The sequence below is a fragment of the Meriones unguiculatus genome, chromosome 7 (genome assembly GCF_030254825.1).
Source record: "Meriones unguiculatus strain TT.TT164.6M chromosome 7, Bangor_MerUng_6.1, whole genome shotgun sequence".
Classification (NCBI taxonomy): domain Eukaryota; kingdom Metazoa; phylum Chordata; class Mammalia; order Rodentia; family Muridae; genus Meriones; species Meriones unguiculatus.
The window spans coordinates 79365892-79393258 of NC_083355.1; the positions used below are offsets into that span (position 1 = coordinate 79365892).

A 27367-nucleotide genomic window follows, 5' to 3' on the forward strand; every position below is an offset into this window, starting at 1 on the left:
TCTTGGTGCCGACACCCTCGCCTGCATTAGAAGAGTTAGTTACTCTAACCCGAGTGTCATGTGGGATTAATACCCTGACTTCCAAGGTTAGGTCGTGCTAATACCACAAGCTTTCACTCTGTTCTCCTAGGATGCTTTTCTTGGAGCCCAGCAGTTCTGCGCAGACCCCATGAGGCAATGTCCCTGAGGCATGAGTGAGAGTCACAGCAAGTTTGGACACAGGAACAGGCCAGTCTTTGGAGGGTCCCAGCTCCCACACAGAACACACGGGTTGACCCCCGCTCTGATCACATCACCAGTTCATGAGTAAATTCCTTGTCCTGAGTAAATTCCTTGTCCTAAGCTGCTAACTTTGTGATGGTTGTTGAGGTTTTGTTTTTAAAAAAGAGATTTGTTTTTATTATTTTTATTGATGTGTATGTGTGTATGTATGTATGTATGAGTGAAAGCCACCTGTGAGTTCAGTATCCCAGGGAGGCCAGGAGGTGGCATCAGCTCTTGTGAGGCTGGAGTTACAGGCAGCTGTGAACTGCCTGGCATAGGTGCCAGAAATGGACTCCGGGTCTCTGAAAGAGCTGCAGGTGCTCTTAACTACTGAGCCATCTCTGCAGCCCTACTTTATGATATTTATTATGCCAAGACAGTTTGTTGATTCAGGACGGTTCAAAAAGATGGTTTTCAGATAGCTGAGAACCACAAGAACTGATGGCCATTGAAGATGAAAATGTCAACATTATACCATTCTATGATTATGCAAATGGCTAAATGTTAATGCTTCTAATATCCTCACAGTTTTAAGTGTTGGTAAGAAATCTGAAGAACAATGTCAAACTAGCAGTTTCTTGTTTTCAATTTCCTTTTATAAAAGACTTTTTAAAATAATGTATTTATTTTTTAATTTTATGTATGTGAGTACTCTATCTGCATGTACGCCTGCATACCAGAAGAGGGCACCAGATCACATTATAGTTGGTTATGAGCCACCATGTGGTGCTGAGAATTGAACTCAGGACCTCTGGGAGAGCAGTCAGTACTCTTAACCTCTGAGCCATCTCTCCAGGCCCCCTAGCAGTTTCTTAAAAGGTACTAAGACAGTAACCATATAACCCAGCCATTCTGCTCTCAAGTATTACGTGAGGGGAAACAAAAATCAGAAAAATGCTTCCCAACGAATGTCCCTCGTTGCATCCCTTGTAATAAATGAAGAATGAGGCAAACGTCTCCCAGCCAGCGAGCAGATGAAGTACGGATAGCTTACACTGCTGTACCTCACCCAAGGGAGGCAGCTTGTGCTTCAGGAAAGAACAGAGGTGAATCTTTTGTTTTCTGTTGTTGTTTTGAGACAGATGAAAACTCTAGTCCAGGCTGACATGGAACTTACTATGTAGCCCAGGCTGGTCCTTAACTCACATCAGTCCTTCTGTTTCAGCTGTCTAAGGATTGGGATTACAGGCATGGGCCCCGACATGTAGCTTTGTGAATGAACCTTAAAGATCCGGTCTGCGGGGTCAAAGAAGCCAGGAGTGGAAGGGTGCATCCAGCATCATTTCCTTCTGTCTAATCATTAGTGTTAGAGGGCGGGTGGTGGGTGGTTTCCAGAGCCTGGGGGTGGAGTGGATGCTTAGCAAGGACGGGACAGGTGGTAGTCACTTTTGTAACCAAAATAAATACCTGACAGAAAGAGCGTAAGGAAGGAGGCAGTTTAAGTCTACAGTTTCGTAGGGTCCTGGCTCCCTGTGGCACCGTGGAGCAGCTGTCTCTGGTGTTGGGACCGAGTGGACAATGCAGGCTGGAATCGGGGAGGCTTCTAAGCCTTAAAGCCCTGTCCCTAAGGATCTACTTCCATTAGAGAGGCCCCTCCACTCCCCCAACCCCCAGGAGGTCCACAGCCTTCCTAACAAGGTCACAAACTCAAACCGGGAGCCCATGAAGGACTTCTCAGACGTAAACTGCACAGGATGTACAATTGCGAGCATGTTCTGCACTTTGCTCTGGGGGCAGTGGCTGCTGGGGTTTGTGTAGAATCCACTGACCTTAAAAAGTTTTGTTCTATGCAAATTTATAAGACCGATTCGATCAAGAACAGAACTGTGTGGAGAGCGGAAGGCGTCACTTACTGTGCTGAGCTGTCAGTTGCCAAGCCAGGTCCCCTGAATCCTTCACTGTTATTCTTTGCTTCTCTTTGAACTCTTCGACTTTTTTCTTCAGGTAGGCGATAAACTGAAAATGAAAGGCCTGATCTCAGCATCTGCTCTCTGTGCGCTGAGTTAGCGAAATGTCTGTGCAGTCATTCACCAAGGGAGGCGACAGAGGGTCCTGCTCTCTTACCATCTCAGAAGCCAAATAAATAAACACCCTGTTCTGAGTATGAGTCGGCACAGTAAGAAGTGAAGAGACCTTCTGCACGAATGCGTCATATCCACAAGAAAAAATAAAATTGGCCCCGCGTGCAGAAACGTAGCAGTAGAAATTTTCATCTTCTGGTTAAACGTTAGATACTGTCTCCGTAGGAGGAGAGGCGAGTGGGACAGTTCATAGGTGGTAAAATCCCTCCCAGGTTTGTGTCAAGGGCTGGCAGCATAACGTGATGTGTGTCTGAGGGTTACTGAGGCAGGTAGAGACCAGAGCTTCTGAAAACATCAGTCCTTAGGTTGTTTTAGCTCTTCCAAACAAAGCATGTGAGCTTGGTGCCATATAACAGACAGAAATAAGTCACGCGGTGAGGTGGGTGCATTTGGATTAGGCAAAGGCCAGGCTACTTCCCTTACCAGGCTCCTTCTGAAGGATTTTTTTCTTCCTCTACTCTAGGTGTTAACAATTCTTGAAAAAAACAAAGCTAGAATATTTTCTCATCTTGAAGGTACCTAATATATTACCTGACTTTTGAAGTATTTTTGAGCATTGAAGGGAACCAATTCTTGGGACATTGATGCAGACCCTAATGTCAAAGTTTTTATTATTATTATTATTATTATTATTATTATTAGTTTAGTTTAGTTTTAGTGGGAAAAGTCATTAAAAAAATACTTTCTTTAATCTTTCATATTACAAAGAAGCAAGATCAACCCCTTGAGACACTAAGGACAGTGTATCCAATGAGTGACAGATGCAAATTTGGGCTTGATCTTGGTCAAACTAACCCAAGAGGAAGCCTGTGCTTTCATTCCTTCCCGTGACACCCACACGGGTGAGGATGGGAGGGTCAGGGCTCTGACACATTGCCCGAGGGAGGGGCATTCGGCGCGATGACTCTGGGAGCCTGGCACTACACGACTGAAGATGACGCGCAATCTGTGACGCACCAGCCTGCATCCACTTTAAAGATGGAGGCTCATTTCTGTTTGCTGCAAAGTCCAGTTGACTGTGCTTTAACCTGTTTCTGGAATCTGTCATGCTCCCCACCTTGTGGAGTTTGACTCACACCTTGGATGTACCCTGATAAAATAAGATGTTTTGACAAATAATTTTGAAATCTTCAGCCAAGTTCCTATGTAACCAGATTTCCTCTGGAAATCCCCTTGAAAACACTATATATGACTTCTCTTCCCCCATGCTAGATGCTATTTTCTCAAACTCTGATTTAAGGAGAGATAGAAAACAAAACAAAAAGAAAAATTTTTTTTTCTGACAGAAAATAAATCCTGCATAATTTGACCAAAGAATCTGGATAACGGTCTTTACTTTGGTTCAATGGAATTAAGCTCTAATGACTCTGCAGCTCCAGTTATGCTATACCCAAAAGAAATGTGCCTGTCTATCAAAACAATTATACTTGGATAGGCTTAGAAGCAGGGTTGGTGAGAGTCAAAATAAGGTGTCCCAAACCCCACTAATAGCCCTGTCTAAATAAATACTGGGTTCATATAGTGGAATACTACACAGAATGCAGAATAGTGAATACTCAGTGAGGAGGACTCTCAGAGCCACAAGGTTGAGCAAAATCATGTCTATGACATCCTTCTTCACAGGTAACGTTCGAATCTGGGCAAACCTGGTGTCTGCTGACAGAAGTTGGTGGCACTCTTGCGGGGAGAGGGTTTGGTTACTGCCTGCCAGTCCAGGCAATCAACCAAGACCGTAAGGAAAAGTGAGGCGCTCTTGAACTTACCTCTTTTAATTTTTTATTCTCCAGCATGAGAAGGATTTCCTTTTGGTCGTTGACATATATTTCATTTTCTAAGTTCCTGAAAACTTCAAAATGTTCTTTGGTTTTTTGACTTTCAACATCTCGTAAATATTTTAATTCTTGCTTCAACTTCTCCTGCCCAAACATAAAAGCCACAGTTAGCTCCTAGGGTTCAAAGGGCAGGATACCAGCACTAGGCTGACCAGGCCACAGCCACAACCCAGTTCTTCATTCATTCTTGAGCCACCTTAGCTGACTGTGAAAACGTTCTTTCAGAAAATCCCAAGAGCTGCTTACTGAAAACGTATTCATGGACTCTGGTATGGTCATGTGTGGACCTTACGTAAAGCATCCTAGACATTAACAAAAACCTCACAAAGTAGAGTATGCTTTGATACTTGAATAATTGCCTCGCCAAGTGGGGAGAAGGTGGAGGAATTCACTGAGATTTTAAAAGGAAAGTTAACGTTCCTGGAAGGAGAAAATATTTACTCAATGAGTACTTATTTACTTGTTTATTTATCGATTGTTTTTTTTTTTTTTTTTGCACTTGTGACTGGGTGATGAGTATCTCAGGCTGGCCTTAGAACTCACCATGCAGCTGAGGATGACTCTGGACCCTTCCTATCCCTGTCTCTGCCCAAGTGCTAGCTGAGGACCACCAAGATCAGTCTATACAGCATTGAGGACAGAAATTTCGGGCAAGCCCTCTTCCAACCCATCTATATCACCAACCCTGATTCTTTTTAAAAAATCACTTATTGACTACTTTTTATTACTGAATTCGCTATGCAGTTCTTAATTATTGTATCATCATAAACTCTGTGGTCTTTATCCAACATATAGACCTCACCAGGAGCATCTTATTAAGAAAAAGGAATGTGTCTGTGCACACAAGCACGCACATGCGTGTTACACTTTCTTGTAAGGTTCTTGTTCATATTTTTTCATATCCACAGCATATAAAAATCATGTTTGATACCCAGATACGTCAAAGTATAATTTAATATCCAATTAACCAACTCCATATGAAAAGTTTATGATGAAGCTGTAGATTGTGTATTTTAAAAGATAGTAAACATTTCTTTACTTGCTCCTGCTTTGTTCTAGCTCACAGAATCTCTGCCTACTTATTCTTTCAGAGCACAGTCCAATCCCATCCTATGAATGAGAGCACTTAGGTCTCTGCATTGGTCAGTGATCTTTTTTTTTTTCTACCATTATATTTGAGTTGGTTCCAAAGGACCCCACGGTCTGAATTTTGTTCTTGGATCTGATGGGGCTGAGAGCTTTAATACCTAGAAGGTTTAAAGCTCACTTCTGGTGATTGTCTGAAGGCATTTCAGAGATGATTAGATCACCCAGATGCTCACTGAGCAAACCTAGTTCATGGGTGGATTCCAGGTTTGCATAGAGCGTTTGGAGACTGTGGGTCTGTGGTGGGGGAGGCCTGGTTGGAGGAAATGGTTCACTGCGGGTGTGCTTTTGACTGGCATAGCCTGATCAGTCCCTTCTTCCCATTATTCTTCTTTGCCTCCTGGTGGAGGAGAGGGGAAATGCTTCCCTCAGCCATGGCCTTCCTCCACTTTGAAAGCTCAGAAACAAGAGGAGCCAGCTAATCACGAACAGGCATATATCACAATAGTGGAAAACCGATCCCTCCATCCCTTCACGTGTATATTGACTACAAGTTTAAACACTAAAGTTGGTAGAAGAACTTTAATTACAGTTGATTTAATAAAAACTGGATAAATAGTATTATTTGCATAGACCAGTATTTCAATTTAAAGGAGGAGGAGTGAAAGGCATAGCCTCTGGGAGGTAGCATTCTTTTATCTCGCTAGGGCAGGAGATTCATGACTACACAGTAAAACCCTGTCTAAGAAAACCAAGGCCCGCGGACATAGTTCCAGTGGTACAGCACTTGCCTAGCATATACAAGGTCTGGAATTTAATCCCCGACACTGCAAATAGTACAAAACAGAAAACCACAGCGATTCTTTACCGTGTTGGCCATACTTTTCAAGATGTCCTTTCTAAAGCGGGAAATGTAGGTGTTGATTAAATTTTCTTCTTGCTTCTTTGCTGTTTAAGAGACCGAGAGAGAAAAATGACTGTTCACAAAGTTATTTAATTAAAAAAAAAAGTCATCAACCATAAGGCACACATAGTTTTAACAGTCACACTGTGATAAACTATTACCACAATAAAAGACAGCTAGTTGCTCTCCAGTGTATCTATCGCTGTGTCTGGTTCCTCGGGATCAACCACTCTACCTGTTGTTTCTCTTAGGTTTGTCTTATTTATGTGTATGTGTGCGGGACAGAGTGTATGCACACGTGTGCACGCAAAGGTATGTGACGGTCAGAGATGGCATCAGAGCTGAGTTGCTGGTCTTTGAAGCATGCCTGGCTTATTCCATAGGGACTGTGAATCTGAACTCTGGCCCTCGGGACCGTGCACCAAATGTTCTTAACCACCAAGCCATTTCTTCAGCCCCCTCAACCACTAGATATTTTTACAATGTATTCACCTTATATCCAGTTTGTAGTCCCCTCCATCATCTCCTCCTGGTACCACCTCCCTCCCCCTGCAACCGTTTTTTTAAGAAGCGTCCCTTTGATTGTATCTTCCACTTAGCTCAGTTTTCTTAAATTATATGTTAATAAATTTGTGGTTATTTTCAGACGTTTTCTATTCATTTCTTAACATAACACAGGAAGATTTAACATTTTTACTCCTGTTGACACATTCTCCACTTCTTTCCATAGATAGGCTTCTTCCCTTTAACCTCCTATAAAGTTATGGGGTTTGGTTCAACAAATTTTCACTATTTAGACCATCACAGCGTTTCCTTCACTCTCTTCTTTGTACTGAGAGGATGGGTGGAAAGATGGGGAAGAATGAAGGGCCTATGAACAAGCATCAAGTGAAATTCTACCTGAGTTGATCAGATGAAAATCAGACAAGAGACAGAAAGCCAACTCAGAAATGGCCGACTGTTGTAGGATATTTGATCTCATTGTGAACCCCAAAATTGTGAACTGTAGAACCCTGTCTCTTGTTTGGTTTGGTTGCGCTCTGTCATGAACCTTTAATCCAAGAACTTTCTGTTTAAAGAGTGTAATAAAGTTAACCCTACATCAAGAGGTGAAGCAAGAAATCAGGAGGGACTTTGAGCTGAGGGGACTTTAAGACAGCATGGAGAAATAGAAGGGGCTTTAGCTCAGGCTTTAGCTCTCTAGCAGTCTGGCTTTTTTGGACATTTTGAGGGGCTTTGAGTTAGGAAGCCTTTGGCCTTGGGGCTTTTTATTTGTTTGTTTGTTTTGCCTTTTCCTTCTGGGCTGCCCACTAAGCTAGTGAGCCTTTTGCTTTTTTCCATCCAGACCTGAGAAGGAAGGTCAGCTGGGCGCTTTCTCTGCCTCTCTGAGCTAGCAAGTTTTCACCCAGGCATCTGGCTCCTGAGACTTTACTGGTAAAATAGAAGAGTTGGGATTTTCATTTTTTTAAAAAACAACAGCAGACAGACTGACTGTCCAGGCTCTTACTATTATATTTATATATTCTTGAAATTTTACCTTCTTGGAAATGATCACTACTTTTAAAAATTTCTTTGCTTTCCAGTTTGTCTTACTGACACTGGCTGTATGAATCTGAATGTTTATAGTTATCTGCTCACTCCACCACTCCCCAAGAAGACTGTGCTTTTATTGATCTCATTCTGTTCCTTTCCGTTACCCTAGGTCCCACAGTCCTTTTACCATCTAGAAGACGTGGAAGTGGTGACTGCTCAAAGACTTGCGCAGAGGTCCTGGATAAGGGCCCTCCACTTCCTGAATGAAGGCAGGAGCCAAACGTTGTGGTGCTCAGGTGCAGGGTTAGGTGATCATATCTAATTTTTGCGGAGGAAATAATCGTTTTTATTTGCACACACGTGGTTATATGCACACGTGTTGTGCTGTATAATACAAAAGATACTTACAGACATGCTCCACATCTTCCAAAAGCTGCCATCTATGCTAAGTCTTATTCATCTCTGCCTTAGAGATAGGTCAGTGGTGGGGGGCAATCTACTTGTTGGAAGGAGGAAGGAGAAGAGAAGGGAAGAGTGGAGAGGGGAGAGACCGAGTGGGAGAAAGAGTTTAGTGTGGAAAAGAGGAATGTAGTAGATGAAAGAAACTAGGAAGTAGAGTTAATGGCGACAGGCAAGGTAGAATCACTTCTCCTTGGGTGTGTGATGGATTCTCAGTCGCTTTGTGGGGGGGCAGGGCACAGAGGATGGGAGTTAGTTCCCACAGACTTTATACATACCTGTGAGATTACTGTGGATGGCCTTCAGTTCCCTGTTCTTTTCTACGTATTCATTTTCTGCTGTCTCAAGCTGTGGAATACTCTCAACCAGCTGCTCTTCCCTTTCTTTGGCAATCTGTGCTTCCTTAATGATGAGATCCTTTGAAGAAAGCAAAGTGATTTAGACCTGTTGCACAGCTTAAGAGTAAAAGGGACATTCTCCAAAGGGGAGAGCTCTGTCCCCAGCGGGGGTGGGGGTGGGCTGAGGACAGAGGTACCTGACACACTCTCTGTGTTTAATAAACATGTGATGCCTTATCCACTCACCCTGGGAACCTGTCATTCAGTCTACAAAGATGCTGTCAGTTCTAAAACTCTGCTGCTGCATTTCTGTTCCTACCACTTATACAACCAAAGCATGCTTGAGAAAAATCACCATTGGCTCATTCATGCACTATGAAGAAGGGCAGTGAAATTTCTTCCAGGAAGTGTGGACAATGTTGAAACGAATGGATATAATACAGTAAATGGGGAAAGGCACACTGAGGAAAGCATGAAGTGTGCTTGCTTAATTGTTCTGGTTGGATCTGGTCAATGTGACTCAGGCTGGAGTCACTTGGGAAGAGAGATGCTCAACTGAAAACAGGGCCCCACATGATTGGCCTGTGGGGCACTTTTCTTGATTAATGACTGATGTGGGAGGGTTCTGCCTACTGTGGGTGGGAGGTGTCACTCCTGGACAAGTGGCTTTTATGACAAAGCAGGACGAACAAGCCAATAAGCAGCGTCTCTACAGCCTCTGCTTCAGTTCCTGCATCCAGGTCCCTTCACTGAGTTCCTGCCTTGGTCTCCCTCGGTGGACCTCCGAGCCACACTAACCTTTTCCTGACCAGATTGTTTATGGTCAGTGTTTTATCAAAGCAATGGAAACCTAACTAAAACATTCATCAAACTCAGGTTTTATTTAGTTCCAAATGGAACAACCATTTCTCATAAGAAATGAGAGTAGATTCATAATGGTGACTGGAGCAGGGACAGCTGATATTTGCTATCAATTCCCTCTCCCTTCAGGGACAGGAATTCTGGGTTGTAGCTGGCCCTCGGCTTCCATCTGGAGGTGGGCTTCCCTTGCATGTCTGTAACTGGAAGTTGCAGGTGCTACTTCTAGACGTGTACTCTCGTCTAGTACTCTCGTGTTTCCCGTCGATCCTTCCCACAGTATACAGTTAGAACATCCTTATTATAAACAGTGTTGCAGGATAATGCCCTGGATAGCCCATATTTTCAGGCTGGTGGGGCAAGAAACCCAGAAGTCTACCTAACACCAATTTTAAATAGAGAGGAGAGAGGATGGTTAACTCTTTAGAGAGGATGATTAACTCTTTAGTATATATCTTGCTTCTCCGTCTCTCAGGTACAGCATCTAGCTCACAGCTTATATGCTAACACCCAAATTACCATTAGAATGTTTTTGAAAAGGAAAGCCAGAAAGATAAATGTGTGTTATGTTTTAACTACACTTTAAAGATATCATCATGAGGAAGCAGAAATGAACATGTCCAGGCCTTAGCATTGAGCAGGCTATTGTCTACATTGCCTTTTCTGAAGAAAAAAAAAAGGGGGGGGGGTTACATGAGAGTTACAGGTACACACTTGAGTACATTCATTCATCTCCATTGTCTCTACAGGGCCGCTGATTTTGCTTCTACCCAGGACCTCAGCCTCCTAAGCTGTTTTCCCAGTGGATGACTCCAAGCGTGCCCTTCCTTAAGGCTGTCACCTTGAGAAGAGGTGTGACGGTAGGGTTAAGATGGGGCGGGGGTGGGGACTGTGTGTCTGCAGGGCACAGCAACTGGAAGCCTGGAAGTTTTCAATGCTTGTAGTTTCCACTTTCTCTAGGAGCCCTTGGTTCACCCCGGTTGGCCTTTGGGAATTCTTCAGGAGTTCTGAAATCTACTCCTCAACATTCTCCCCACTTTACTGTGACAGCTCCTACCGGCTTCACAAACCACTTTACCCTCCCTAGCAATGTGACTTGCTTGTTGCTTGACAACATTTGAAGTATGTGGGTGGCCTTGTTTTTGTTTGTTTTTAACTGAAAAAAATGTAGACTATATTTCTGTTTCTTTTTTAGAAGAAACAGGCAGAATGAACTTGTGGCCTTGCCTTCGTTCAAACCGGAAGATTTATTTTACATTGTCAAGATCGTGATCACATGCAATATTATTCCCCTTTCCCTAACAGAATCCTCCAAAATTATCCATCCACGAAAAATAAAATTTACCTCAAATTTGTGTAATTGTTGGATTAACTTTCTTTCTTTTTTAACAAACATCTTCTCTTCCTCCTTTAATTCCAATTTAACATTCTCAATTTGGCCCACAAATTCATAGATCTCCTCTTCTGTATGCTTTGCCTAATTACAGAAAAATGAGATTTGTCATTTCTCTTGTCATGGTTAGTGTTGCAGGATGTTTGATCCCATTGTGAACCCCAAAGTTGTGAACAGTAAAACCCTGTTTCTTGTTTGGTGTGGTTGAGCTCTATCACACACCTTTAATCCAAGAACTTTCTGTTTATTGTAAACAAGTGATTATGGTGTGGTTCAGCCAGCCCTAGCACAGACCTTTAATCCAAGAGCCTTCTGTATTTTGGACATAATAAAGTTTACCCTAGGTCAAGAGGTGAAGCAAAAAACCAGCTGACAGGAGGGACTTTGAGTAGAGGGGTAGTTAAGACCGCATGGAAAAGTAGAAAGAACTTTTTAGCTTAAACTCTGGCTTTATCTTAGGTTCCAGCTCCTCAGTTTCCTGGTTTTTGGGGCTTTGACCCAGAAAGCTTTTGGTCTTGGGTTTTTTTTTTTTGTTTGTTTGTTTTTTGTTTTTTGTTTTTTGTTTTTTTTTTTTTTTTTTTTTTTTTTTTTTTTTTCCCCGGCCCTTACCTCCTGGGCTGTGAGCTGAACTAGTGAGCCTTTTGGGTTTTTTTCCACACGGACCTGAGCTGAGAAGGAAGGTGAGTTGGGTGCTTTCTCTTCCTCTCTGAGCTAGCAGGTTTTCACCCTAGCATCTGGCTCCTGAGTCTTTATTGGTAAAACAGAATGGTCGGGATTTTCACTTTTGTTTATAACAACAGGTTACTTTTACATTTCTAAACAGCCTGAGAAGCTGTGGAATTTCTCAGCAAGCATGGAGGAGGATGACCTTTGTCCTTTAGAGCTTTAGTATTCCACCAAAGGATCTCTAAAAATGACATAGGAATGAGAAGGGCCGGGCAGTGGTGGCTGTACCAAGGGTAGATATAGGACTAATAATGGAGCTTGGGAAGCAAGGATCTGCTTCCTTGCTTCAGATACACCTTACAGAACACGCTTACTTAATTTACTGAATCTCTCTTGGGCCAGCTTGATGGTTTAGCAGATAGGCACACTTTGCTACCAAGCCTGGCGACCTGAGTTTCATTTCTGGGACCCGTATGGTAGAAGGAGAAAACCAATTCCTTGAAGTTGTCCTCTCATATAATATGTGAGCATACACTCACACACATCAATAAACAAATGTAATAAAATAAAAAGATTTCAACATCTCTAGTTAGTATATGCCAAAGGGACAGAGTTCTGAAAAAAGAAAAATGATAATCACTCTAACCATAAAACCAAGAGAAAGGAAAATACCTTTTAGTAAAATGAAGTTTATTTAAATATTGAAGACATGTTACTGATTTCTGTGCAGGACTACCATAATTCCAAACACTTTAGTTTGCCTTACCTCGTGAATTAATTCAACCCGCTTCCTTTCTGCGATCTCGATTTGCTTTACAGTTCTTCGCAGGAATGACTTCATCTTTGCTAGCCAAGCTGCGTGCCTATTATTCGCACACAGTATTTTCCACTGAAAGACGGCACTAGAGATTAAAACGAAACAGAATTGCTACTAACTATATCCGCACAGTGGTTTACCCGAAATCCGAAGCCAAACAAGTCTGACTACAGCTTTACAACAGTGCTCGGGCTGTGAGTGAAGTACACTGTGGGAGCTGAGACAGACAGCATCTCAGCCTGGCTCTGTAAGCAGCCCCCGAGTGAGGAGATGTTCTCCTGTGCAGGCACAGCACAGAAGCCACAACCCGCTCTTCTCCTCTTCCGTGTTGTGAATGGAAACAAGGAAGTCTCCAGGGGTGGTGGAGAGAGCAGAAGCATGGCCAGAGGTAGGAATGCAATTACCCAAAGCATTCAAAGTGCTAACTGGAAACTCTTTAGAGTCTCAAACATTTCTCTCTACCACAGCAGTATCTTTGGAAAAAAAGTACATTCTTGAGTTTTCTAAATTACAATATTAACAACAGCAATAGTAATAAAATATACCCAAGTACTAGTGAGTGTTTACTGGGTACATTTGATCTACATACATTTGATTACTTATCTCTTTGACATTTTGTAAGGAGGGGACCGCTATCGTTTGCCAATCTACTGGAGTGGGAGCAATGAGAAGAGATTAACTGAGCCATGGTTAGAACTAATAAGACAGAGTGGTCCACGTCAAAGTCTGTGATCTTAGCCATTGTTCCCCACATTAGCTCTGCTGTAAACTGACTCAGAAGTCAGGATGGACAGCTAACATTGTGCTAGTACTGGCAATCTGACTTTCTAGTGATTTCCCTTGATTGAGATGAAAAACTGTTTTTCTTCAATGTGAAACCAAAACACAGCCTAACAAATACATCTAGATCTGAGAGAATGTATATACAATTTAATTCAAGGCAGTAATTCTGTTGGCCTCTGGATAATGTATACTACTGATCACACACACACACACACACACATCACATCACATCACATTACCTTCTCTGAATTTCTCTTATCAGATTTTCAATCAGGATTTTTATTTGTTTCTGATATACTTCCTTTGTTGATCTAAAGCAATAAATATATATTAGATTTTATATTCCTAATTTTCAAATACATGAAAAGTCAACATATTTCTTATAATGAGTATGGCTAGCTACCAAACCACTGAAAAATGTAGTGGCCATCTTATAGAAGGCCACTTGAGCTGCTCCTGCGAGCCTTGGGTTGAATATCTAAGAATTGAGGAAACAGTCTAAGAAAGCAGGTCTCTGGAGGTTAATCGTAGGGAGGAACTGGAGGCAGAATGGAGGTGTGATCATACAAGGAAAAGGTGTAATCATTTGCAAAGGGCATAGAAAGTCAGAACCCTGCCAAAAGACAGCCCAGAAGGCTGGCTGCCTAGGGGCTGTGCAGGAAGAACAACAGGGTCATGAGGGGAGGGAGAGGGGCTAAGATCAATAAACTGCTGAGGAAGTCTGCCTTCTAGACAGTTCTAAGGGTACAATACAGAACACAGAAAGCCAAGATAAGTTCTTGAGCTAAGGGAAGGTCTTGAGTGTGTGAGGTTTTACGTGATAGGCTGGAAGGAAATGCAAAGACTCCAACACAGCAGCAGAAGCCTTAGTTTCTATCCCACCCCCCCCCGCCCCACCCAGGGCTTCCCACACAGAAACCAATCACAATCCATGTAAGTAAAATGCTGCTTTGTGTCTTTTCAAAGACAAAAATACTCATAAATAAAACGTACACGTGAACATTGTTACATAAGTTTCTGAAAGCCAGAAGCACAAATGAATCCAACATGCAATTAATCCAGCCACACACAAGGATGTCTGTCTCAGGGTCTATTTGAAATGATCTAACAGCCTCTTCTAGATCTCTAAGCCTCTTCACACTTTCTCCTCCCCTTACTGAGTTTGTTGACTTACACATATATCATGCTCCACCCATGATCTGAACCGATTTAAAATAGGCCAAAAGACAACGGAATACCAAAGCTCATAGCAAGGCTCAGCCACATGTCCGAGCTTCATGGTGACCAGAGTTATCATTACACAGAAACTGCTCAAAAGGGTTGGGCCTGTGGTGGCACACTACTTTAATCGCAGCACTAGGAAGGCTGGGCCAGCTTGGTCTACAGAGTAAGTTCAGGACACCTAGGGCTACGAAGTAAGATCCTGCCTCAAAAAAATATATCTATAACTAACAATACATTTTTCATTATTCATTAGAAAAATAAAATCGGATTAAACCCAATTTAGTCTTCCTGCTCCTTCATGCGAGAGGAAAGTTCATAGTTTTCCTTCTGAAGTTGGTGTGAGATGTTTAAGTGGTTGCATATCTATACAGAGATGATCGTGCAAAGAACCTGTACTTCATGTCTGTGCCGGCTAGTTTCCTGTCAACTTAACACAAGTTAGAGCCCTCAGAAAGGAGGAAATCAAAGATGGGAAAATGCCTCCCCAAGATCAGGCTTATATAAGCAAGCCAGTGGGGCATTTTCTTAATTGATGATCAATGGGGGCAAACCCAACCCACTGTGAGGACAGCACTGGGCGAGCCTTTCCAGGTTCTATAAGAAAGCAGGCTGAGGAAGCCATGCAGGCCAGTAAGAAGCACCTCTCCATGGCCTCTGCCTCAGCTCCTGCCTCCAGGTTCCTGCCATGTTTGAGTTCCTGTCCTGACTTCCTTTGAGGAAGAATAGGGATGTGGAAGTGCAAACCAAATAAAACTTTTCCTCCCCAAGTTGCTTTCCTCAGGCATTTCGTCACAGCAATTGTAACTCTCAGTAATACAATGTCACACCCCATAGCGCCACTGCTATGTGCCAAGTTTTTATCACCACCTGTCTTTCTTTGTCCTGTAAGCTGGCCCCATCACTGCCCTGTATTCAAATCATCTGCTCCTTTGTTTCTTGTTGCATTCATTCTTTTTTTCCCCCCATCTTGTCTTTCTGCTCTGGCTGAGTGCTGTGTTAAGTAAGTGTGAAAAGAGTGAGCACTTTTGATTCTTACTCAACTTTAAAAAAAATACTTTCAATTTTCCTCCAGGTAGTATACTATTGGGTTTAGGTGTGTCATAGCATTTCTGTAGTTTCTTTTGGGACTTTCTATATGAAAAAAATTTGAATTTTGTCAAGACTTCTCTGTGTCTATTAGGATGATCACGTGGTTTCTTTTCCTGAGTCTATGCATCCTTGGAATGAAACAACTCAGTCGTGAGGTATCATCTTTTGTATGTTTTGGTGAATTTGGTTTACAAGCATTTTGTAGATTATCCAAGCTCATAAGGAAAAGTATTCTATAGTTTTTTTTTTTCTTTTATTGTTGTTGTGTTCTTGCCTGGTTTGGGTATCAAGGTAATACTGGTTTCGAAGAATGAACTTAGCCGCATTTCTTCCCTTTCTGTTTTATGGAGTAATGTGAAGAGTTTAGTTCTGCTCTGGAGGATTGGCGGAGTTCCCCATCAGCTCCTGACTGGGCTTCCCCTCTGGGGAGATTCTCTGCCGCTGTTTCAATCATGTTGCTCATTACAGATCTATTTGAGTGGTCTGTATCCTTTTCACTTAAGTTTGGTAGGTTGTAAGTGTCTAGTAATTTACTGCTTTATTCATTTTCTAGCTTGTTGGACTATACATTTTCAAAGAATTCCGGAATGTTCTTCTGAACTTCAGTGGCCTCAGTTGCCATGTCTTTCTGTCCTTCTTGCAACTTTGTCTCTTTTTCTTCTGCTGAGTTTTGCTAAGTGCTTGATGCTCCAATCTTTCCAAAGGGCCAACTATGTGTCACTGATCCTTTGTACCATTCTTTTGGTCTCCATTTCATTTACACTATGATCATCACTGTTTCTTTCCAGCTACTAATATTAGGTTTTGTTCAGGCTTGTTTTCTAAGGCTTTGCTGTGCATCACTAAGCAGACAGAACAATTCTGGTAGTATCACAATGCCTGCTTTCAAATGATCATCAAGAGCCATAGCAACAAAATCAGTATGGTACTGGCAGAAAACCAGACACACAGACATCTGAATTTTGACAAAGGCACCAAAAATGTACAGTGGAGAAGAGACAACCTTTACAAACATATGGCGCTCAGAAGATTGCATATTCACATGTAGTAGAATGAAATTAGAGCCCTATGCCTCACCCTGTATAAAAATGTACTTTCAAAATGAGTCAAAGGCACTAATAACATGACTGATGGAGTGAAACAAAATACGTTCACGTATCTGAACACTTGCTTCCTGTGCTCTGTTTGGGAAGCTTAGGCAGCTTTATAAGAGGAGCAGCCTCACAGGAGAAAGTACATCACCGGAAATGGGCTTGAGGATGTACAGCCTCAGCTCACTTCCCCCTCGTGCACCCCGCTTCCTGTGTGGATGAAAGATGTGAGTGACTGGCTTCTTGCTCACTCTGCCTGCTGCCATGCCTGCCCTATCATTACAGACCCTAACACTCTGGAAGCAGAAAACAAATATATTGTTTCTTCTTTAAGTTGCTTTTGGTTGTAGTATTTTTTTTCTCACAGCAACAGAAATGTAACTAATAAAAACAAGCCTTGAATGTCCACATGTAGAGGAATAAAATGAATTACATCCCTATCTCTCACCCTACATAGTAACATATTCAAAAATGGAGCGAAAAACCCTTAGTGTAAGAATCTAAAACCATTAGAGAAAAATCATAGAAGAAATACTTCAAAATAGAGGTAAGTTAGTACAGTCTCCATGGAAATCAATAGGGAAGTTCCCCAGAAAACTAAAAATAGAACATTCAAATGATCTGATTAATGACACTCTTGTTATACACCTAAAAAAAAAAAAAAACCACACACACACAAAAACCCAGGTCATCACACAGTAGATGCCCACATGCTCATGTTCACCAAGGCACTGTGGTGCCTCAACAGGCAAGCTACAAGCCAGCCTAGGTACCCATGAATGAATGAATGAATGAATGAGGAAATATTTGTGTACCATGTACTCTTTATTCAGCCATAAAGAATAAAATTATGTCAGTTGCAGGAAAATGGATAGAGGTTGGTTGTAGTATGCAAATACTACAGACTCACATATCTTAGAATCTTCATTGAAAAAAACAAAGAATATGAAAGGGAACCAGTAGGATGAGAGACGGGACAAATTATAATGGAGGGATGTCGGGAGTGACCATGAACACAGTACATTGTGTACATATATGAAAATGTCACCAAGGAACTCACTAACTTTTTAAATAAATAATTCCTGCTGGTAAAAATAATAAATAAACCAAAACAAAATCATGCATCACCCTGTGTATTGTGAGGTAACAGTCTGTCTATCATGAAGTGACGAGCAAATAGAATTTTTAGCTTCAATATTTAGAATATTTTTTTTTGTTTTACTATTTTTTTTTAATTTTTGTTTATTATTTATTACAATTTATTCACTTTGTGTCCCGGCTGTGCTCCCCTCCCTTGTCTCCTCCCAATCCCACACTCCCTCCCCTCTTCTTCTCCTATGCCCCTCCCACAGTCCACTGATAGGGGAGGTCCTCCTCCCCTTCTATCTGACCCTGGCCTATCAGGTCTCATTAGGACTGGCTGCACTGTCTTCCTCTGTGGCCTGGCAAGGCTGAACCCCCCTCAGGGGAAGGTGATCAGAGAGCCAGCCACTGAGTTGATACCAGAGAAAGCCCCTGTTCCCCTTACTAGGGAACCCACTTGGAGACTGACTCTACGGGCTACATCTGAGCAGGAGTTTAGGTCCTCTCCATGCATGTGCTTGGTTGGGGTATCAGTTTGTGCAGAGGCCTCAGGGCCCAGGGTTTTTTTGTTTTGTTTTGTTTTGTTTGTTTATTTGTTTGGCTCTATTAGTCTCCTTTTGGAGCTCTTGTCCCCTCCAGGTCTTTCTATCTCCCCCTTCTTTCATAAAATTCCCTGCACTCTGACCAAGGTTTGGTTATGAGTCTCAGCCTCTGCTTCGATTCATCAATCAATAGAGTCTTTCAGAGACTCTCTGTGGTAGGCTCTTGTCCTGTTCCCTGTCTTCTCATGCTTCCAATGTCTATTGCATTTACCTTTCTGAATGAGGACTGAGCATCTTTCCTAGGGTCTTCATTGTTGTTTAGCTTCTATAGGACTATAGATTTTAGTATGATAATCCTATACTATAAGTCGAATAATAAGTAATATATACTCACTTATGAGTGAGTATATATCATGTGTGTCTTTCCACTTCTGGGTTACCTCACTCAAGCTGATCTTTTCTAGTTCTCACAATTTGCCTGCAAATTTCATGATTTCCTTGTTCTTAATAGCTGATTCTATTGTGTAAATGTACCACAATTTCTGTATCTGTATGTCGGTTGAGGGACATCTAGGTTGTTTCCAGATTCTGGCTATTACAAATAAAGCTGCTATGAACATGGTTGAGCAAACGTCCTTGTTGTATGGTTGAGCATATTTCCGATATATGCCTAGGAGTGGTATAGCTTGATCTTGAGGAAGCAGTATTACTAATTTTCTGAGAAAGCGCCAGATTGATTTCCAAAGTGGTTGTACAAGTTTACATTCCCACTAGCAATGGAGGAGGGTTCCCCTTTCTCCACAACCTCTCCAGCATGTGTTGTCCCTTGATTTTTTTTTTTTTTTTATCTTAGCCATTCTGATGGATATAAGGTGAAATCTCAGGGTCTTTTTGATTTGTATTTCCCTGATTACTGAGGACATTAACACTTCTTTAAGTGTTTCTCTGCCATTCAATATTCCTCTAATGAGAATTCTCTGTTTAGCTCTGTACCTCATTTTTTAATTGAATTACCTGGTTTGTTGGTGTTTAACTTCAAAAGCAATCTACATATTCAATGCAATTCCCCTCAAAATACCAACACAATTCTTTACAGAACTTGAAAAAAAAAAAAAACAATTCTCAACTTCATATGGGAAAACACACAAACAAACAAAGAAAACCAGAATTGCTAAAACAATCCTGTACAAAAAAAACTTCTTCTGGAGTATCTCCATCCCTGATCTCAAGTTGTACTATCTAGTCACAGTAATAAAAACTGAATGGTACTGGCAGAGAAACAGTCTAGAGGATCCATGGAATCGAAGACCCAGAAATAAAACCACATACCTATGGATACTTGATTTTTGATAAAGAAGCCAAAACAGTACAATCAAAAAAAGACAGCATCTTCAACAAATGGTGCTGGTCTAACTGGATGTCTACATGTAGAAAAAGGCAAATAGATCCATATTTATCACCCTGCACAAAACTAAAGTCCAAGTGGACCTCAACATAAAACCAGACATACTAAACATGTTAGAAGAAAAAGTAGGGAACAGCTTGGAACTCATTGGCACAGGAGACAACTTCCTGAACAGAGCACCAACAGCACAGGCTCTAAGATCAACAATCACTAAGTGGGACCCCTCAGGAAACTGAAAAGCTTCTGTAAAGCAAAGGACACTGTCATCAGAAAAAAACAAAAACAACACAGCATATAGATTGGGAAAGGACCTTTACCAACGCTGTAGCTGACAGAGGGCTAAAATCCAGAATATTTGGAATTTTTATAAAGCTTTATACAACAAAGAGAACTCCTTGATTCCACGGTTCTTTTAGTTGTTCTTTTACAATTTACACTACATTTTCACAAGCATACATGGTTCATTAGCTAGTTCATGTGTATTGGTCTTGCTTGTCTCTCTTTCAAACTACGAATAGAAGAAGATCCTCTGCCAGTGGGATACGATACGTACTTATGTAGAACATTTGTGCAATAATTTTGTTTTATAAATGGCTTCCCCTTTAATCTGGTAAAAAGAGATGCATAGGCAGGAGAAGGCAAGTTGAAAACTTCAACTTCAAAAATGGTAAAACAGGAAACAGAAGAAGCCAAATGTTAGTCATTAGAATTCCTGTGTGATCAGTTAATAGTGTGCAACTGGAGAAAAGAGTAAGGAACCACGTCTCATACAGGCAAGCTTTTTGATCTTTATTTGGACATTATTTGAAGTCAAGGGGTAAGTATTTAAAAACATGTAAATCAGCCCCATATTCCTTCATTAGTTTCTCCAAATGTTATTACTTTGCCATAGCTATTTTATCATTCTCAAAGATAGAGTTTTAAAATGCCTTTTAAATTAGTGGCCATTGTCTATACAAAATATGGGCTTTATTATTCTGTCTTCATATATGTATTCAATGTACTTTGTAGTCACCTCTCTTTGCCCTCTTTTCTCCCTCCCTTTAGTCTGCCATTCCCCAGATGGTTTCCTTTGTATTTTCATGTTGTTTTTAATTAGAAATCCACACATGAAAGAAAGCACATGAATTTGTCTTCCACTCTGACTTGTTTATCTATCCACACCTGCAAATGACACATTTTTTTATTCATTATGTTGAAAACAATGAATAATTATATTGTTTCCAAAACTACATTTTCTTTATTCATTTTTCTGTTGATGACTATCTGTGACTTGCCTACTGTGAATATAGGTGTTCAGGGATCTATATTATATATATATTTTATATATATATTTCTTAGAGTAAGATATATATATAAGAAATATATATATTATGTATATTTAGATATATATATATTTCTTAGATATATTTCATATATCCAGGAATATGATGTAGTGACTGGGTCATGTAGTAGTTTTATGCTTAAGTTTTGTTTTTTTTTTCGCTTGCTTATTTAAAGGAAGCCCCATACTGATTTCCATAGTGGCTACACTAATGTAGCCATCAATAGTGCATAAATGTTCCCTTTTGTACATATCCTCTCCATAACTTGCTTTCTTGATGGTAGCTACTCTTACTGGGGTGAGATGGAATCTCAGTGTGGTTTCTATCTGCATTTCCTTTATGGGTAAGGAGGGTAAACAGTTTATCATGTATTAGTTAACCATTTGTGTCTTTTTTTTTTTTTTAGAGATTTGTTTCATTCATTTGCACATTCATTGAATGAACTACTATCTATTTTTTGAGTTCTTCGTACATTTTTGGATGGTGACCCTTTGCCAGAGGAGTGGCTGGAAAAGATTTCCTCCTGTTTTTTGAGCTTTCTCTTCATGATAGTAACTGTTTCCTTTGCTGTCCAAGAACTTTATAACTTGATGCAATGCTGTCTGTCAGTTTTTGTTGTTATGTCTGGGGACCTATTCAGAACATTATAAGTTTATGCCTGAATGTTAAAATGTTTTTCTTTCTCTTTCTTCTTTCTTTTTCCTTTCTTTCTTTCTTTTCTTTCTCTTTCTTTCCTTTCTTTCTCTTTCTTTCTTTCTTTCTTTCTTTCTTTCTTTCTTTCTTTCTTTCTTTCTTTCTTTCTTTCTTTCACAGTCTCAAAGTCTTGGGTCTTACTCAGTCTTTTATTTCTGCTTCATTGGCTATGGTGGTGCTGGGACTGAACCTAGAGCTTGGGCGTGCGAGGCAAGTGTGTTAAGCAATGTTTCAGTCTTTGCACAGACATATTTTTAAGTGAAAGATCAAGTTGTGGAGTAATAAAACATCACTTTAAATATGCATGATATATACAAATCTCTCTATATAAATATGCATTTAAAGGTATGCGAGGCAAACTACTAATAACGATTATTTCTGCGAAGATATTAACATATTTTTTTCATAAATTATATATATTTACCTTGAAAAATTTAATTTGGACATAGGCCCTACTTTGTTAGGAAAAAAAAAGGTAAATGACTTAGAGTGACAAAAATGAAGGATATTGGTAAACAGTGTTGAGATAATGGTTAGGCACATGCTTGTCACTGGCCCTAAACCTCGTCCATCTTTTGCATCACCTAGCTTCTGTCGCACCTGTCTACCCCTTCAGTGAAAGATGCATAGACCTTTCTGAACTGTGAGACGGAAAGAGTTAATTTTGAACTCGCTTCCTTCTAATACCCTTCGAGTCCACATAGACTTGTTATTCTGGTATAAAGAAGTAAACACAGAGAAGAGTAAAAGTTTCAAATGCCAAGGGCACAGACATACTGTTGAAGTTCCTGAAGGGCTTCAAATCCCTCGTACATAGATTTGATGTCGAGCTTTCTTTGTCGTAGGAAGGCTTCTTTCTGATAAATAAGTTGCAGCTGTTTCTGAGTTCTATGATTAAAAAAAAAGTGGCAGTCACTTTATTGGAGGTTGAGATGATCATCTTGAGGAACTGGAGGTTGAACGTAGAGTCTTAGATAGGCTAGGCAAAAACTAATCTTTATTTCCCAATGCAAGATAAAAATTGCATGTATAAATTATCTTAAAAGGAATTGGGGGCTGGAGAGTTGGCTCGGTAGTTAAGAACACTTATTTGATTCCCAGCACCTGTGTGGCACCTCCCAACCATCCCTAACTCCAGTCCCAGGGATCCAATGCCCTCTCTGACCTCCTGGTGCTCATATATACATGCAATCAAAACATTCAAACACATAAAATAATTCAAACTTTCAAAAAATTTTGAAAGAGTTGAGGAAGCTTAGATTGTGAGTAATTAAGCCAAATCAATCAGTCAAAACAAACAAATCTCTGCCCCAGCAGTGAATTAATATAAATGTATAGGCAGGACTTTCATGAAATTTACAACTCTTCAAAGCACTGAAAGAGTTCTAAGGACAATGGTAACATAAGACAGCGCAGAGAGTTGTACAGCTCTCATCTGCCTGAGTGGCTGTGCCTCTCCCAATACATTTATAACTTCCATCAGGCTTTTTGTTTGTTCTCTGAAAAAGGACAGGAACCAGTCACGCCTACTTTGAGGACTGGCTGAATATTGGAACTACAATGGGACCTTGGACAAGAAACCTTAGCTGTGGACAAGTCTCCATTTCGACACCTTTAAAATCAGGTCTACGATACCTGTCTCACTGGTGGAAAGCATTAATTAACCCATCCCTGACTGGGTGAGCAGACCAACGAGACTTCTTCTGGTTGGTTTTTGTTGTTGTTGTCCTGATGGGCAGCAGAGAAAATGAGGCTCGGGGAGGTTCATGGTTTTGTGTAAATGGCCCAATGGTGAGAAGAACTTCTCTGGGAGGGAAAGCACCTTGTCTATGTGACTCACCCTGAAAACCACCCTAACGTGATGCAGGAAGCACAGCAGCATGTGCTCTCTGAGTTAATATTTCTTTGTTTGAGTTCAAGAGTCATGCATAGGTTTAAGGATCCAGTGTTTTCATAATGTTTTGGGCACATATTGGGATGTGATCTTTGGGAACTGGGAAGTGGTTTAGTTCGGGTGAAGTCCTGAGAGTGGGGTCCTTGTGATTAGATCAGTGCTCTTCTATGAAGAGGCAAGAAAATTCCCTCCTTCTCTATGTCAGTGGAGAGAAAAGAGGTTGAGAGGAAGAAAGGAGGGAGAGAGAGATGTGAGAGAGAGAGAGAGAGTAAGAGAGAGAGAGAATGAGGAAGACTTACACTATTTGATACTATTTTTAAGTAGGGAGAAGAGTCCTGACTAGACCCCAAAGATGTCCATGTTGGCACCGTCATTGCAGACTCCCAGTCTTACAGCTGAGCAAATCAATTTCTGTTAAAGCCAGTTGGTTGATGGCATTTTATTATGGAGACTGAGCTGAAGACAAAAGGCCACAGTGACAGTGAATTTGTTAGTGTTATGGTCATTTGCCGTGAGCTCATCTTACTCTTTTAGGTGGTGACTCCAGCATTGATCTGGGGGAAGGTTTGCCCTAGAGAAATTTTAACAGCTGGCATTCTGTGCAATCAGATGAGCCAAAATGATTACAGAAACTCTATAACTTAAATGCTACAACAATGAACATGAACTCCACCTCACATAAGCGGACCTGTACATAGCAGTCACATTCTATGGGATGTAACTTTGGGTTACTATGTGGGCTTTTTCTTACATGATTTCATTTTTTTCAAGATACCACTCTGTTATATTTATAAAGTAAACATCACGGCAATGGGTGAGGTCCCAGGCCTACAGGACCGAATAAGACAGAATGCCTTTTCTGGTCTCTCTGTAGCCCAATAAGACCAAGGATATGATATTCAGTTGTTATAGAAAGGTGTTGGGTTAAAGAGCTGGGGGTGGAGAGGCAGAAGAGAAAATCTGTTGAGAAGCAAGCCAAGGGAAGAGGCTGAATTAAGAGAAGGGAGTAGAGGGGAGAATTATTTGGGAGGTGGAATTACCAAGGCTGGTGGGCCAAATGGAGTCCAATAGGTAGCGAACAAGAAATTATTTTCTTGAATGCTTTCTGAAGTCACTGCAAGCTAACCAGACTCCTGTCTGAGAAAGGGGATGCATTCAAGGAGGGAGCTTTTGACAAAGGTGGACATTACAGCAAACTGAAAAGCCTCACACAGCAATCATTTCCCAAGTATGATTTACAGGCGTAAATCAGGCATTAATTTTTTTTGGATTTGAGCTGATCTAGATGAGAAAAGTATTTCCTAGCACCATAGAGGCAGATTAGAAGTGTGCTTATTGACTATTGGATAATGGGCATTTTGTTGTCAACAGAGTTGGAAACTGAGAGGAGCTTAGATGGACAGTCAGCATTTGGACAGCAAGGAAGGCACCCGTAACTATGGCACGCTGATTCACACAGGCAGACATACTCATTATAGATTTTCTGTCTCTGCAGATTTGTGGTAGTCTCGTCCTTCAAGACAAGCTCATACTGTCTGAGGAGGCCCTGCTGGCTCTCGCGGAGTCTCTTGTTCTCCATGTGCAGCTTGTGCATTTTTCCACCTATCTAGAAAAGAGAGAGAGAGAGAGAGAGAGAGAGAGAGAGAGAGAGAGAGAGAGAAACAGAATTAAAGGAGCCGACTCACGCTTCCTTGGAGATGGTGACGTGTCACGAGCAATGTCTGGAGCACTGCATGCATTGCTCGTGACACAGCGGATCTCGCAATAAGGTAGAGGGAGTTAATTCTAGAGCAAATAGGCAAATGTGTGCTTTGGAGCTTTTTCTGGAAATTATGACAAATGGACAGATAGGCTGTAAACATTGACATAAAGCAATAGAATGATAATTCGTGCTGAAAAGGGATAGTATAAACAGCCAGGGATCATGAAGTAAGAACTTTGTCTCCTTTTCCCAGGATATACAGTGTGATAGCTCATGGCCTCTCACAGAAGCCGTCCCTCAAAGCTTCTCTGACTATGCTTTACTCCACGGTAAGTAGAACGGGGCCTCTGCATTGTTCATCCCCCTCCCCCCCAAAGTGTGAATAGGGTAAATCCATTCCTCCAACCCAATACAGATGGAATAGTTGAAAAATAAGAAATTCCAGGAGGTTCTACAAAAAAAAAAAAAAAAAAAAAAAAAAATTGGATTTTTCTATGTATCTATGGAATTCCCATGGATGAAGTAATACGAAAAGTACTGTAAATACTGCAGAGATACAGTGTGTGGGAGGGCAGGCCTAAGTTTTATAGAGGAATTGTCATGATATTTTACAGGACAGATTTTGAATTTAACAGAAATGTTTTGAGTCCAATCCCCTCACAAGCCCAGGAGGATGACTGTAGTTCTGACTGAAGATGAGCAAAACCACCCAGTCCCGTTAATGTGCTTCAAGAGGTGAGATTTCATAGTTGGAAGTCTATATTGAAAGGCTTTAAGTGAAACAAGAAAGTTAAGTTGAGTAGGAATGGTGGATAGGTCAGAAAAACCCTCTGGCTGAATACTATGAAAATAATAGGGTAGGAATAGACTTTTTATTTGTATTAAATAATGAACAGTATGACGAGGGAGGAGTCAGCTTTGCCCTGGTAGAATGAAAGAACACGGAGTGAAAAGGCTGCCACATAAGACTATTTCTACCTTTAGGGCATCTACCAATATGGAAAGTGCCATAGAGAAACTGAGATTTAGTTTTCTTAGGTGCTCAGGGGACAAAGGCAGAGGGAAAAAAAAAATCTAGATGTTAGGCCTGGTGAATCCACCATCACTGTAGGCTGAGACGCCAAAGGGCGTTTCCAGGAACACTTAAGGTGGGTTAAGGTAACTTGGAACTGGTAACACTTCACGTGTCTGACAGAAAGTCTTCTCCCGAAAAAAAGAAAAAAAGAAAAAGTGTCATCATCGTGGGTATCAAATTGTTACAAACATTTTAAATGCCCAATAGCCAGCATGCAGTTTACCAAGAAAAGAGGGAGAAACAACAGACCACAGGCCCATGAAAATATTTACTATTAAAATTATCAAACACTAAACTACACAACTGCTGCTTATTATGAGGAAATCTGAATGTGTGACCACTACAGCTGGGAGTTAGAAATGGTAGGACAAGATAGCAGACTTGAAAAGGTACCAAACACTTATTAACTGAGTCATACAATAGCCCAAACTGAGAACACAAACAAGACAGTCCTCTCTAGAGTCCTGTGGTGGAAAGAGGAAAGCAGGAAACGCAGCGAGCGAGGAAGTCAGACTGGAGGTGCATGTCTGAGCTCAGACAGTCACACACACAGCTAGAGTCTACAAAGGAAGACAGGGCGGCACAGCAGCAGGGGCAAGTGACAGCAGAACTTAGAAGACACAGACATTCACATAATGAACAAGCCAAGGGAGAAGAAAGAAGAGCAAACAAATGAACAGATAAAGCCCAAGAGAGAAACCCTATTGATGGTAAGTTGAAAGAAAAGATTGGATACATCAGTGCAGCTGAACAGTTAAAAACAAAACAAGACAACCAACCAGCCAACCGAACAGAAGACTTGATCCAAGAAAGGTATAGACTGTCTTCATGGACTAGAAGCTTCCACGCTGTAAAAATATGAAATCCTTCTCAAGAGCTTTCCTAGACTTAGGACAAACCCAGTCAAAAGTCAAACAGGCTTCCTAACAGGCCATAATACTAGGACTAGTAAAACTGCCTTTCATCTAGGAAGACTTGACTTAAAAGTTACTAAAATAATATTGCTATACTGTGAGGAGGATAAATAGTTCAAATGACAGGACAGAAATTCTACAGTGTGTGTGTGTATCTATGATGTCATTTCTTTTTTATTTATGGCTATAGCACAAAAATACTAAAGTAGATGAAAGAACTGGTTTACTTAATTGAGAAAACTATGAGCCTTGACCTTGGTTTCAAGACATATATGAATACTCAAATTCCAGATGGTTTGTAGACTTAAATCTGAAA

General features: G+C 41.0%; 1 protein-coding gene across 1 annotated transcript in view; it reads right to left on the reverse strand.

Moving 5' to 3' along the window:
- Ccdc175 (coiled-coil domain containing 175) overlaps positions 1-27367 on the reverse strand; it is a 60866-nt gene that overhangs the window by 1179 nt on the left and 32320 nt on the right. Inside the window, exons 9-17 of the mRNA XM_021645508.1 lie at positions 24830-24966; positions 22244-22354; positions 13254-13325; positions 12181-12316; positions 10701-10832; positions 8438-8576; positions 6132-6211; positions 4109-4261; positions 2118-2220 (exon numbers count right to left, since the gene is read on the reverse strand). Coding sequence (XP_021501183.1) covers positions 2118-2220; positions 4109-4261; positions 6132-6211; positions 8438-8576; positions 10701-10832; positions 12181-12316; positions 13254-13325; positions 22244-22354; positions 24830-24966 — 1063 coding nt within the window. The remainder of the gene's footprint in view (positions 1-2117; positions 2221-4108; positions 4262-6131; positions 6212-8437; positions 8577-10700; positions 10833-12180; positions 12317-13253; positions 13326-22243; positions 22355-24829; positions 24967-27367) is intronic.